Source organism: Carcharhinus amblyrhynchos, chromosome 18 (assembly GCF_965287045.1).
Source record: "Carcharhinus amblyrhynchos chromosome 18, sCarAmb.v2.hapA, whole genome shotgun sequence".
Taxonomy (NCBI): domain Eukaryota; kingdom Metazoa; phylum Chordata; class Chondrichthyes; order Carcharhiniformes; family Carcharhinidae; genus Carcharhinus; species Carcharhinus amblyrhynchos.
The window spans coordinates 36,709,296-36,722,439 of NC_137341.1; the positions used below are offsets into that span (position 1 = coordinate 36,709,296).

Here is a 13,144-nt window from a genome sequence, read left to right on the forward strand (position 1 = left end):
AGAGATACGGTATGAGCAGGGCAGGCCAATGACAGATTTATTTTTAACCTGAGTCTTTTCCCACAACCTCACCCCCCCAGGTAAGCCTTGCGCCTCCACTTCATCTAACACTGCTGGTGGGGACTGACAAAACTCACTCAACTGAAGCAAGCAAGCTTCGTTGATCAGGAGCCTCGGGCTTACGTTTGTAACCTTACTTGGGAGTTGAACTGTCAAAACTGCTTGAGCTGCTGTGCCCTGGATATATTCCACATTTCTTTCATTCACTCTAAGTTGTCTGGGGGAAGTTTGAAGTTGTCCTGTTTTCCCAGTATTTTTTTGACATTGTTGCCCCCTTGTGTGAGCAATAAGTGCTCACCACGGAAATAAAATCGAATTCACAAGAGAATGAATCATTCAGCGGCTTGGGTAGTATCTAGAGGGAGCAAGGTGTGGTTTGTGTCTTTGTGGTCAGTGAGCAGTTCCACCCTACTCATTGATCTGAACGGTTAACTTTGTTTCTCTGACCACTGATGTTGCCTGAGCTGCTGTGTCACCCAGTATTTTCCATTTTGGTTTAAAATCATCTTTACTTAAGTCCAAGACCTTGTGATTATTTCCTCCAGGAGGGCAGAGTATTTAGTGGCACAGCGATTAACGCTGCTGCCTCAGAGTGCCAGGGATCCGGGTTCAATTCCAGCCTTGGGTGACTGTCTGTCTGTCTGTCTGTGTGAAGTCTGCATGTTCCCCCCATATCTGCATGAGTTTCCTCCCACATTCAAAAGATGTGCAGGTTAGGTGGATTAGCTATGGCAAATGCGTAGGTTACAGGGATTGGGGGGGGAAGGGGGTTGGGTACTGCGTTCTGTCAAATGCAGACTCAATGGGCCAAATGGCTGCCTTCTGCACTATTCAGGATTCTATGATTGTTGAAATTTTTTGAAAATTTTTCTGTTCGGCATTCTAACTCACCAGGTTCCACTCTTCAGCTTGACTCCCAGACCTCATACCACAATCTCTTCTTTGAGCTGTTCAGCATTCTAATACTAAGCTGACTAGTTTGGATAACACCACCACCACCACCACCATAACCCGACCCTTTGATGCAAGCCAGCACACTTTGTACTGGCTGGTCCGTGATGCAAGGTTTCTTTGTGAGCATGATTCATCTGCCAGTTTTGCTTGGGCAGCAGCATATTCTTGACTTGCAACTGGGATACAAACTTGAGGACCTGCAACCTTTAAGACCAGTTTTATGGTTATTTTCAGCCATGCTGAAGCCTCCACAGGGGCGCATCAGTGAACATTCATTCACCCTTACAGTATGGTATGAAAACTAGACACATCATGTTTTGTTCCTTTGACTTTATTTTTCCAAGTATGATTGACTTACCTGATAAAACTTAAAGACAAAATGCTCTTTGGGGTATGTGGGTTAACTTTCAAAATGTAAAGTTCATTTTAATTAAATATTCTAGTGAAGCATATTTTTGTTTTATTGTTTCAGACTTCTGCTGATTTCTTTTTTGCAAATTTACCTGTCTGCAGCTTTCTAGCATTTGAACCTCTTTCTCCTTGCACCAATGAAAGGGATTGTTTATTGATGATATCTGTTACAGTTTTGATGCCAAGCAGACATTTATGTCATTGTTTGGAAGTTCAGAACTAAAACTGTGCTTGACAAGTAATTCAACTTGCATTTTGCTCACATTTAAGTGGCCAGCCTTCCTACAAAGAGAGCCAATTAAATATTGCAGTGCACATTACAATCTGTTCCAGCAATATCTTTGCTAGCTTTTTGCAGCATGACAGCTTCTCATTAATAATCTAGCAATAATATTATTTCACTTCCTGAAAAAAGTATTAACCCTTAAACTGCTAACCACCCCAGGGGAAATTATTGCTTGCTTAAGCTTTGGGGTTTTGCAAATTTCCATACGAACTCTGCAGCTGAAGGCCTGGCCACCAACAGTGGAGCGATTAAAATCACAAGTATTCGGAAGGCCCCCATTAGAGGACTGCAGATGTCTCCCAAGAGTTGTAGAACTGGGGGAGGTTACAGAAGTGGGGAGGGGTGAGGCCATACAAGGACAAGAATTTTACAATCAAGAAGTTGCTTAACTGGGTGCCAGAGTAGGTCGGTGAGCACAAGGCAATGGACTTGATGTGACTTAATATATGGACAGCAGAGTTATGGATAACCTGAAGATTATGGAGGTAGGTTGTGGGAGGCCAACCAGGAGTGTATGGAATAGTCGTGTCCAGATGTAACAAAGACATGGATGATAGTTTCAGCACCTGTGGAACTAAGCCGGATGTGAAGTACTGTGGGAGAGGGAAATAGGTGATCTTAATGGTTGGAAGCTCACATTGGGGTCATCTATGACATCAAGGTTACGAATAATCCAGTTCGACCCTGGCCATCACCAAAGAGCTGGTTGGAGTCGGTGAAGAATTTATGCACCTGGGAATATGAAGAAATGAATCAAGTGCTTCAGTTTGCTGGTAGTTGTTACATTGCATGCCGTTTTGCTGTTCCAGTGCAGCTTATTGGGCATCTTGACTTAACTCAACAGTTGATTTCTAGTGAATGCATAACTTGTTGGTCAGGAAGTGGCATGCTTGCATGAGAGAATTTATGCAGCTCTTAATGGAAAAAGTGCCCAATCTGCTGTATACTTAATGGGTCTTGCAGTAGTTGAATTTGAACTAACAGTTATATGTGTTCTCGTCATATTTCCACTGCGTGGAGAGTGTTTAACCGCAGCATGAGTAAAAATTAAGATTTAACTATTTCTTTATGGCCTGGGTTTTGTGTTTCTGAGCACATGCAGCATGATTGAATAGTGCGTCAAAATCTATGTAATGAGGTTATTTAACTTGTGTGAAAGACTGTCATGTCATTGACTTGTGAATTGTAGGCCTTTTGAGAGCCATGAGCACGATACGTGGCACATTGTCAGTGATGTATCTCAGCATAGAAGATGAGTATCAGCAATCTTTGTTGTGATCAAATGGAATGTGTAATTGGGGGAAAAATTATATTTGAATGAAAATTGTACAAATAGATTAATGTCTATATGACATTGAGTTGCAGTGTAATAATTCAGTTGCATGCTGTTTGTATATGCTATAAACCCTTAAGTGAAGAACTAAAACAGTTTATGAATATCAGAAATAGAAGCATAGAAATTAAGAACAGGAGGCGGCCATTTGGCCCTTTGAGCCTATTGTGCCATTTATTTTGATCATGACTGATCATCCAATTCAGTAGCCTTATCCCGCCTTCTCCCCATATCCTTTGATGCCCTTGACCTCAATTGCTATATCTAACAGCTTTTTGAAAACCCAATGTTTTGGCCTCAATTACTTGCTGTGATAGTGCACTCCTCAGGCCGACCACTCTCTGGATGAAGAAATTTCTCATCTCTCCTAAACAGTCTATCCTGTATCCTCAGACTGTGACTCCTGGTTCGGAACACCCCCATCATCAGGAACATCCTTCTTGCATCTACCCTGTTTAATCTTGTTAGAATGTGTAATAGGTTTCTATGAGATACCCTCTCACTCTTCTGAGCTCCAGCGAGTACAATCCTAACCAACTCAATCTCTCCTCATATATACATCAGTCTTGCCATCCCAGGAATCAGTCTGATAAACCTTCATTGTAGTCCCTCTAGAGCAAGAGCATCCTTCCTCAGATAAGGAGGCCAAAACTGTACACACTATTCCAGGTGTGGCCTCACCAAGGCCTTGGATAATTTCAGCAAGACATCCCTGCTCCTGTACTCAAATCCTCTTACTATGAAGGTCAATATACATAACATAAGAACATAAGAAATAGGAGCAGGAGTAGGCCATCTAGCCCTTCGAGCCTGCCCCGCCATTCAATAAGATCATGGCTGATCTGTCGCTGCTCAGTTCCACTTTCCCGCTTTCTCCCCATAACCCTTAATCCCCTCTCTTATCAAAAACCCATCAACTCGCGTCTTGAAAATATTTAGCGAGGCAGCCTCCACCACTTCAACGGGCAGAGAATTCCAGAGATTCACCACCCTTTGAGTGAAGAAGTTCCTCCTCAACTCTGTTCTAAACCGCCCCCCTTTTATCTTGAGGCTGTGCCCCCTGGTCCTACTGTCTTTTTTGAGCGGGAAGAGTCTCTCCACCTCTATCCTATCCATCCCATTCATCATCTTATATGTCTCAATGAGATCTCCCCTCATTCTTCTAAACTCTAACGAGTACAAGCCCAGTTTATTCAGCCTCTCCTCATAGCTCAACCCCCTCAACTCCAGTATCAGCCTAGTAAACCTCCTCTGCACTCCCTCCAAGGCCAAAATATCTTTGCGCAGGTGCGGCGCCCAAAACTGCACACAGTACTCCAGCTACTCCATTTGCCTTTTTAACTGCCTGCTGTACTTACATGCTTACCTTCAGTGACTAGTGTACAAAGACAGCCAGGTCTCATTGCACATTCCCCATGGCCATTCAGATAATAATCCATATGCACTAATCTTTTTCTCCTTGCATTTCTATAGAAACTTTTACAGTTGGTTTTTATGTTTCCCACAAGCTTATTCTCGTACTATATTTTCCCCTTCTTAAACAGACCCTTGGTCCCCCTTTGCCAAATTCTAAATCATTCCAAATCCTCAGGTTGTTGTTTTCCTTGGCCAATTTGTATGCCTCCCTTTTGAATTAATACTATGTCTAATTTCCCATGGTTTGGCCACCTTTCCAGTTTTACTTTAGTGCCTGGCTGGAATAAACAACTGTCGCAGTTCTCCCTTGAATGTTTACCATTGCATATCCACTGTCATCCTTTTAAGAAATGTTTCCTAATCTATCATAGCCAACATGTGCCTCCTATCATTGTAGTTTCCTTTATCAAGATTCAGGATCCTAGTCTCAGAATCAACTATGTCACTCTCCATCTTGATGAAAAGTTGTATCATCTAATGATCGCTCATCCACAAGGGGTCTTGCAAAGCTACATTGCCAGTTATTCCTTTCCAATTACACATTAATACCAAGTCTAGAATGGCTGTTCTCTAGTTGACTGTTCAACGTATTGGTCCAGAAACCATCCAGTATATGCTCCAGGAATTCTTCCTCAATGCTATTGTGACTAATTTGATTTGCTCAATCTACATGCAGATTAAAATCACCCATAATTACAGATGTTCCTCTTAATGCATGCTTAAAGTTTAAGTTTATTATGTCACAGTTAGGCTTACATAACTCTGCAATGAATTTATTGTGAAAATCCCCCAGTTACCATTCTCCAGCGCCTGTTTGGTTACACGGAGTGAGAATTTAGCATGGCCAATGCACCTAACCAGCATGCCTTTCAGACGATGGGAGGAAACCAGAACACCCAGAAGAAACACGCAGACAGGGAAAGAACATGCAAACTTTGAACAGACAGTGGCCCAAGCCGGGAATCAAACCCGAGTCTCTGGCACTGTGAGACAGTGATGCTTGCCACTGTGCACCTCTAATTTCCTGTTTAATGTAATTCCCACATCACCCCTACAGATTGGGGATCAATATACAGCTCCTACTAGTGTTTTTTTTTAATCCCTTGATGTTTCTTAGCTCTACCCATATTAGCTCTATATTGTTGGAGCTAATATCCTTCCTCAGTATGGTGTTAATTTCCTCTTTAACCAGCAATGCAACTTCACTGCCTTTTCCTTTCTGTCTTTCTTAAATACTGAGTACCCCTGGATGTTCAGTTCCTATCCTTGGTCACCCTGCAGCCATTTCTCTGTAATCTGGAATATATCACACCCATTTACATCTATTTGCACGATTCATTCATCCACTTTATTGCGAATGCTCCGCCCATTAAGGCATAAAGCCTTTAGGCTTGTCTTTTTAACATTACCAGTCCCGTTCCCACTATTTTTCACTGAGGCCCTATTTGAATCTGGCTCTTGGTTTCCCTGCCGATCACCTTTCTTATTCCCCTTTCTCTCTTTAGTTTTTGTCTTTGATTTCCTCCTCCTCTGACTTCATGCATAGATTCCCACCCCCCCCCCCACGCCATTTTAATGTAAACCCCCCCTCTAAAACTAATATAATGGAGAGGTATTCTTCTATAATAAAGAAAAGGAATATATTAATATAGCAGATTTTAGCACATTTGTAAATCCTCTGTGTTTTACAGCCAATTAAGTATTTCTGCAATATTTCCATTGCTGCAATATAGGAAATGCAGCAACCAATTGTGCACAGGAAGCTCCCACAAACTGCAATGTGATAATGACTAGGTTATTTGTTTTTACATAGATGTTGGTTGTGCAGTAAATATTAATCAGAACACTGGACAAGATCTCTCCTATTGCTCTTCAAAATAGTGATGTGGGATTGGAATTCTTCATGCCTGGTATTGGTATTTTACATGCATTTATTTTTCTGTCACTTAGATCTGAGGAAGCCAACAAAGCATTTTCCGCTGCTGTCCAGATGCACGACGTGCTGGTGAAAGCTTGGGCAATGTGGGGCGACTATCTGGAGAACATTTTTGTCAAAGAAAGGCAGCTTCACCTTGGCGTGTCTGCCATCACCTGTTACCTGCACGCCTGCCGCCACCAGAACGAGAGCAAGTCAAGGAAATATCTTGCAAAGGTGAGGACTTACAACACAGAGGGCAGCATTTGACGAAACCCTTGAGAATATCAACAATGTCACACCTTCTGGCCACGTTACTGTACCCGATCTGCAAGGGTATCAAGGATTTGGTGCAGAAGCTCTCTAGACTGTTTACAGGGATGAGCAAGTCCAGTTGCATGGATAAACTGGAGAAGCTAAGTTGTGCTCCTCGGAGTAAAGAAAGCTAAAAGGAGGTTTCATAGAGGTGCTTAACATCACGAGTGGTTTAGATAGAGTAAGCAAAGAGAAACTGTTTGCAGTGATTGAAGGGTCGATAACAGGAGGGCATGGCTTTAAGATGATTGTCAAAACAGCCAGGAGAATCTTTTTTATACACCAGGTGGTTACGATTTGAAGTGCACTGCCTGATGGGGTAGTGTAAACAGTTTCAATAGTAGCTTTCAAAAGGGAATTGTAGAAATGCTTGAAGGAGAAAAGTCCAGGATTATTGGGTAAGATCGGAGGAGTGGGACTAACAGGATTGCTCTCTGAAAGAGCTGGAGCAGATTCCACGGCCACCTCGGGCACTCTACCATTCTTAATTCTACCTTGACAGCATTCCTGTCAAAGAGGGGTTAGCACTCATTGTTGGGATTACATCTGTAAAGTTAACTGAATTCCTTTGCGCACTGAGGGTTTAACTGACATATTCTGTTTGTCTATTTATCACCTCTGTGTGAGAATCTTTTCCAAGCTGATTCAGCCATTAAGCATTAATAAAAGCATTAAGGATCAAATCACCTGTTAAAAATTCTCCTATTATACATTACCCTGGTGTTGTAGAAATTCCAGGTTTAATTTCTAGATGTCAATCTGATATTTAGCTGCACATTGGATTTTATTTTCTATATAATTATCCTTCGTGGTTTATTTCTATTTGAGTAACAGTCTTAGGCTAAGGTGGTATAGATACTAAATTGCTGCATGCCATCTTGTAGTGAATACAATCTGCTTAGTAGTATTGGCTTTTAGTAACACATTTGGCCCTGCCTTGCCATACAACTATTACTTAGCATTTCATTTTACAATAAGAGTAGGAATAAATGATTCTTTTTCAACGTGGCAGGCAGTGACAAGTGGGGTATTGCAGGGATTGGTGCTAGGAACCCAGCTATTCACAATGTATGTTGTTTTAAATGTACTAAATGTAAGATCTCCAAATTTGCAGATGACACAAAGTTGGGTGGGAGGATGAGCTGTGAGGAGGAAGCAGAGATGCTTCAGTGAGATTTGGACAAGCTGAGGGAGTGGGCAAAAGCATGGCAGGTGTGGATAAATGTGAGGTTTTCCATTTTGCTGGCAAAATCAGGAAGACAGATTATTACCTGTGTGGCTGTAGATTGAGATTAAAAAAGGCAAATTTGGCCCTCTAGCGAGAGGATTACAGGAGCAGAGGTGTGGTGCTGCACTTATATAGGGCCTTGGCCAGGCCACACCTGGAATGTTATATGCTGTTTTGGTCTCTTTATCTGAGGAAGAATGTTCTTGCAATGGAGGGAACGCAGCCATGGTTTACCACCAGACTGACTCCTGGGTTGGTGGGACTAATGTATGAGGAGAGATTGAGTTGGTTAGGATTATATTTGGGAAGGACCTCATTGGAACCTATAAAATTGTAATAGGACTAGACAGGATAGATGCAAAAAGAATGTTTCTGATGGCGGGGGAGTGAGGAACCAGGGGTCACAGTTTGAAAATATGGGATGGTCCATTTAGGACTGAGATGAGGAGAAATTTCTTCACCCAGAAAGTGATGGGCCTGTGAAATTCTTTACCACAGAAAGCAGTTGAGGCCAGAACATCGATGACCATTTTGGTGCCACTTCATGCTCTCGTCCAGACCTCGCAAAATTCATCAACTTTGCTTCCAGTTTCCACCCCTTTATCTCCTTCACCTGATCCATCTCAGACATTCCTCTGCCCTTCCTTGACCTTTCTGTCTCATTTCCGGCAATAGACTATCTAGCAATATCCGTTACAAGCCTACTGTCCCCCACAGCTATCTGGACTACATCTCTTCACACTTTACATCCAGTAAGGACTCCATCCCTTTCTCTCAGCTCCTTTTGCCTCCGTTGCATTTGTTCTGATGATGCCAATTTCCAAAGTAGTGCTTCTAATATGTGTTCCTTTTTCCTCAACCATGGATTCCTATCTACAGTTGTCGTCAGAACCCTCAACAGCACGCGGTTCATCTCCCGCGCCACGACCCATAGCATCTCCCCTCCCTCCCAGAACAAGGATAGAGTCCCCCTTGTTCTCACATTTCACACCACCAGCCTCCACATGTAAAGTATAATCCTCCGCCATTTTTGCCAACTCCAGCGTGATGTCACCACCAAACACATCTTCCCTTCACTCCCTCTGTCAGCATTCCGCAGTGACCGTTCCCTCCAGGATAACCTTGTCCACTCCTCCACTATACCCAACAGTTCTCCTGTCACTCATGGCTCCTTCCCATGCAATTGCAGAAAGTGTAACACATGTTCCTTTACCTCTTCCATGCTTACTATACAAGGTCGAAAAGACTCATTCCAGGTTAAGCAGCATTTCACTTGCACCTCTTTCAATTTGGTGTATTGCATTCACTGCTCCCAATGTGATGATCTCTATATTGGAGAAGCCAAGCATAGACTGGGTGATCGCTTTGCTGAGCACCTTCGGTCTGTGCACAGTCAGGACCCTGACCTTCTGGTTGCTTACCATTTTAACACACAACCCTGTTCCCATGCCCACATGTGGATCCTTGGCATGCTGCAATGTTCCAGTAAAGCTCAATGCAAACTGGAGGAACAGCTAGGCACTTTATAGCCTTCTAGTCTCAAAATCGAATTCAACAACTTCAGATGATTAGCTGTACCCCAACTTGACCCCTTTGTTTTAATTTTATTTAATTTTTTTACTCTTGTCTATCTTTCATTTCTTTGACTTCCTTAATTTTTCTTCCTCCCCTTACTTTATGCCCCCTTTCCTTATCTTTTCTCCCCCTTTGCTTTCCCTTCCCCTTTTTTTTAAATCTTATCCCTCCCCACCCATCTCCCCTCTTACATTAACACTGCAATGAAGTTGCTGTGAAAACCCCTAGTTGCCACACTCCAGCACTTGTTCAAGTACACTGAGGGAGAATTTAGCATAGCCAGTGCACCTAACCAGCACGTATTTCAAACTGAGGAGAAATTGGAGTACCCAAGAAAACCCACATGGACACGGGGAGAACGTGTAAACTCCACACAGACAGTGACCCAAGTCAGGAATCGCACCTGGGCCCCTGCCGCTGTAAGGCAGCAGTGCTCACCACTGTGCCATCTTGACTAACAAGTGAGTATGACTTGAACACACTCTTCTCATTTCAGCCTGTCCCATCAATGGGTGGTGGCCCTTTGCCTTGTCTTAAGAGTCAAAATATATGGTTTAGGGGAGCAGGTGCACTGCGTATTCTGTAGGCTACATTACATAGTGCAACACTGGCATTCTGAGCTGACTTTATCGCAACATTTTTTGGTGCGGGCTTAACTCTCAGCAAACTGTTAACTTCTGCCTGCGTTTACCAGGTCCTTTGGCTGCTGAGTTTTGATGATGAAAAGAACACACTGGCGGACGCAGTGGACAAGTACTGCATTGGTGTACCACCCATCCAATGGTTGGCCTGGATTCCTCAACTTTTGACATGCTTGGTTGGCTCAGAGGGCAAACTTCTTCTCAACCTCATCAGTCAAGTACGTATGCACTTGTAAAGGTTAATACTGAACTTAAAGTTATCATGAATGAATAAGGAAAGACTTCTGATTCATGGGATTAAGATATTTATTATCAAACTTGCTTCATTTGCTGATTAAGAACAAAAAAAGTAAGAACAGGAGTAGGCCATTTGCCTCCTTGCTCCTATTCCACCATTCTATAAGATCATGGCTAATCTGATTGTGCCCTTGGCTCCATTTTTCTGCTGCCCTGCCCCCCAAAAACTCTTGGTTTCCTCTTCTATACTGATAATTAATACTATTATGATGTATTTAACATCAATAATTAATGTGCAGGGCCAATTCTGCGTAATTTTTCATCTATATGTAATGCAACGTTACACTAGTTTTGTAAATATTTTTACTCTTTCGTGAGAGTCTGATGTTGCTGGGAGGGCCAACATGTGCTGTCCATCCTGAATTGCCCTTGAACTGAGTGGCTTGCTAGGCTTTCTCAGAGGGTATTTAAGAGTCCAGCGCATTGCTGTGGTGCTGGAGTCGCATGTAGGCCAGACCAGGTGAGGATGGCAGGTTCCCTTCCCTAAAGGACATTAGCGAACCAGATGGATTTTTCTGACAATGGTAGTTTGATGAAACTGGTGCTCAATTCCAGATTTTTATTAAATAATTGATTTTAAATTCCACCAGTAGCCATGGTGGGCACAGACATTAGCTTAGGCTTCTGGTTTACTTATCCAGTGACACTACCATTACACCACTATCCTCTCCAATATTTAATGTTTCTAAATTTGCTGCCCAATTTGTCAAAAGAACCTGGCACTTCGAATTAAAAAGAGAGTGGAGAGAAAATAGGAAATTATAGGCTAGTCAGCCTGAGATTGGTAGTGAGGAAAATTCTAAAATCTATTATTTAAGATTTATATCGGAGCACTTGGAAAACAGTGATAGTATCTGAAAGAGTCAGCATGGGTTTACGAAAGGAAAATCATGCTGGACAAACCTACCACAATTTTTTGAGGATGTAACTAGTAGAGTTGATGAGGGGGAATCAGGTTTACTATTGACTCCCTCTGATATTTAACACTAGAACTGATGAATCTAACACCAAGACTTCACTAATGTGAACGGTCAATCTGCATACTTCTGTATGTGTAGACAATATTATACTAGTACTATCAAGAGAACTATTGCTCTTATGATAGTTCATTCATCCTCTGATATAAGAACATAAGAACATAAGAAATAGGAGCAGGAGTAGGCCATCTGGCCCTTCGAGCCTGCCCCGCCATTCAATAAGATCATGGCTGATCTGTCGTATGTCTATTCCACATTTATATACTTGGAAAAGTTATCCCTGAGTACGTTTTAGTTTTGTAATAATGTTTGGTTGCATAAATAACTACACGGTACGTTATCGAAAAGTAGTGAATGTTAATGCTGTTTCCACTTTCCTGTTGAATGCGTTTGACACACTGGAGAATTCAGTGAAGGACATCAAATTAAAGGGTAGGAGCGTTACAAAGTGGTTTAAAAAAAAACTTCTAAACTACTGAACTTAAATTGTTAAATTGGTAAGATGGATGATATCATAAATTCAGCTTGTATTTGTTTTATTCATTTGCGGAGTGTGGGTGGTGCTGGCTGCATTAGCATTTATTGCCTATCACTATTTGCCCTTGAGAAGGTGGTGATGAGCCACTTGTTGTTAAACTAGACTTGTTTTTTCTTGAGTTTGGGAGATTAAGGGGCAATTAATTGAAGCGTTTTAGATTATTTGACGGGGCAGTGGGAGAGGATTTGATGGGGCAGACAGAAAGGAACTGTCGCCTTTGGAAGGGAGAATCCAGAAGAATGGGGCACAGCCTTAAAACTTCAGAATTGGACCTTTTGGGAGTGATGTTAGGAAGAAGAGGTTGGTAAAAATCTGCAACTCTTCCACCATAAAACTGAGATTCCTGTATTTTTGTTAGGCAAATGTATTAAGAGATGCAGAACCAAGGATAGATTGACTTGTGATGCAGATCAGTCATGATCTAATCTAATGGCAGAGCAGGCTCGAATGGCCTCCCCCTATTGATTTCTGTGTTGTATATCAGAAGTGCCTAACTCGCGTTCACATTCATTGTTGCAGGAGGAGGAGGAGACGATGAAAACTTTAATGCATAAAACCTGTTAGCTTGTTGCAAATTATATCTTTTTACATTAAGTGGCTATTTCTCACCTTCATTGCTGCATTCACGTTGTGTAGGATTATACTATAATTGGGCCCGTTGAGAATTGTAGCCTAATTTAAAGACTGGTTGATGACATTATGTGTCTGTATTTTCCTCTCAATTATCTGCATGAATGCTGTGCTGGTACAGGTATTATGCATGCATTTAGTTGTGAAGAGATATGATAACTGGGTTTCACCAATTAATTGCCAGTCAAACATTAAAGCCCTTTTTGCTGTTTTGCAATGCTATTATCAAAGGCATACATATAACTAGGAAAGTACAGACTAATGAAACACATTACTGAAATTATTGGCGATGCAATACAGGCTCAGAAACAGTATCATAATTAGTAAATACCGTATAGTTAGTAACAGGGGAAAGAACAGGGCTGCAAAAAAGTCTACTGCCAGTGACTAGCTCCCAAAGTCAATCCTGCTCAGTCATGCACTCCCCAAACACCTACACTGTTCTCTCTCTCAAATTCCCCACACACTGCCTTCTTGGGCCATCATGTCTAGCTGGTTAGTTATTCACACAGAGTGCTTTCCATAAATAAACATGCAAACTCTTTTTTATATGTCCTCACGCTTGTTG

General features: G+C 42.0%; 1 protein-coding gene across 6 annotated transcripts in view; it reads left to right on the forward strand.

The window, feature by feature from the left end:
* The window catches only part of trrap (transformation/transcription domain-associated protein), a 219,792-nt gene that overhangs the window by 157,966 nt on the left and 48,682 nt on the right, over positions 1-13,144 (forward strand). For all 6 annotated transcript variants that reach the window (XM_080206827.1, XM_080206829.1, XM_080206830.1 and 3 more), the window contains 2 exons: positions 6,411-6,612; positions 10,188-10,352. In XM_080206827.1, coding sequence (XP_080062953.1) covers positions 6,411-6,612; positions 10,188-10,352 — 367 coding nt within the window. The remainder of the gene's footprint in view (positions 1-6,410; positions 6,613-10,187; positions 10,353-13,144) is intronic.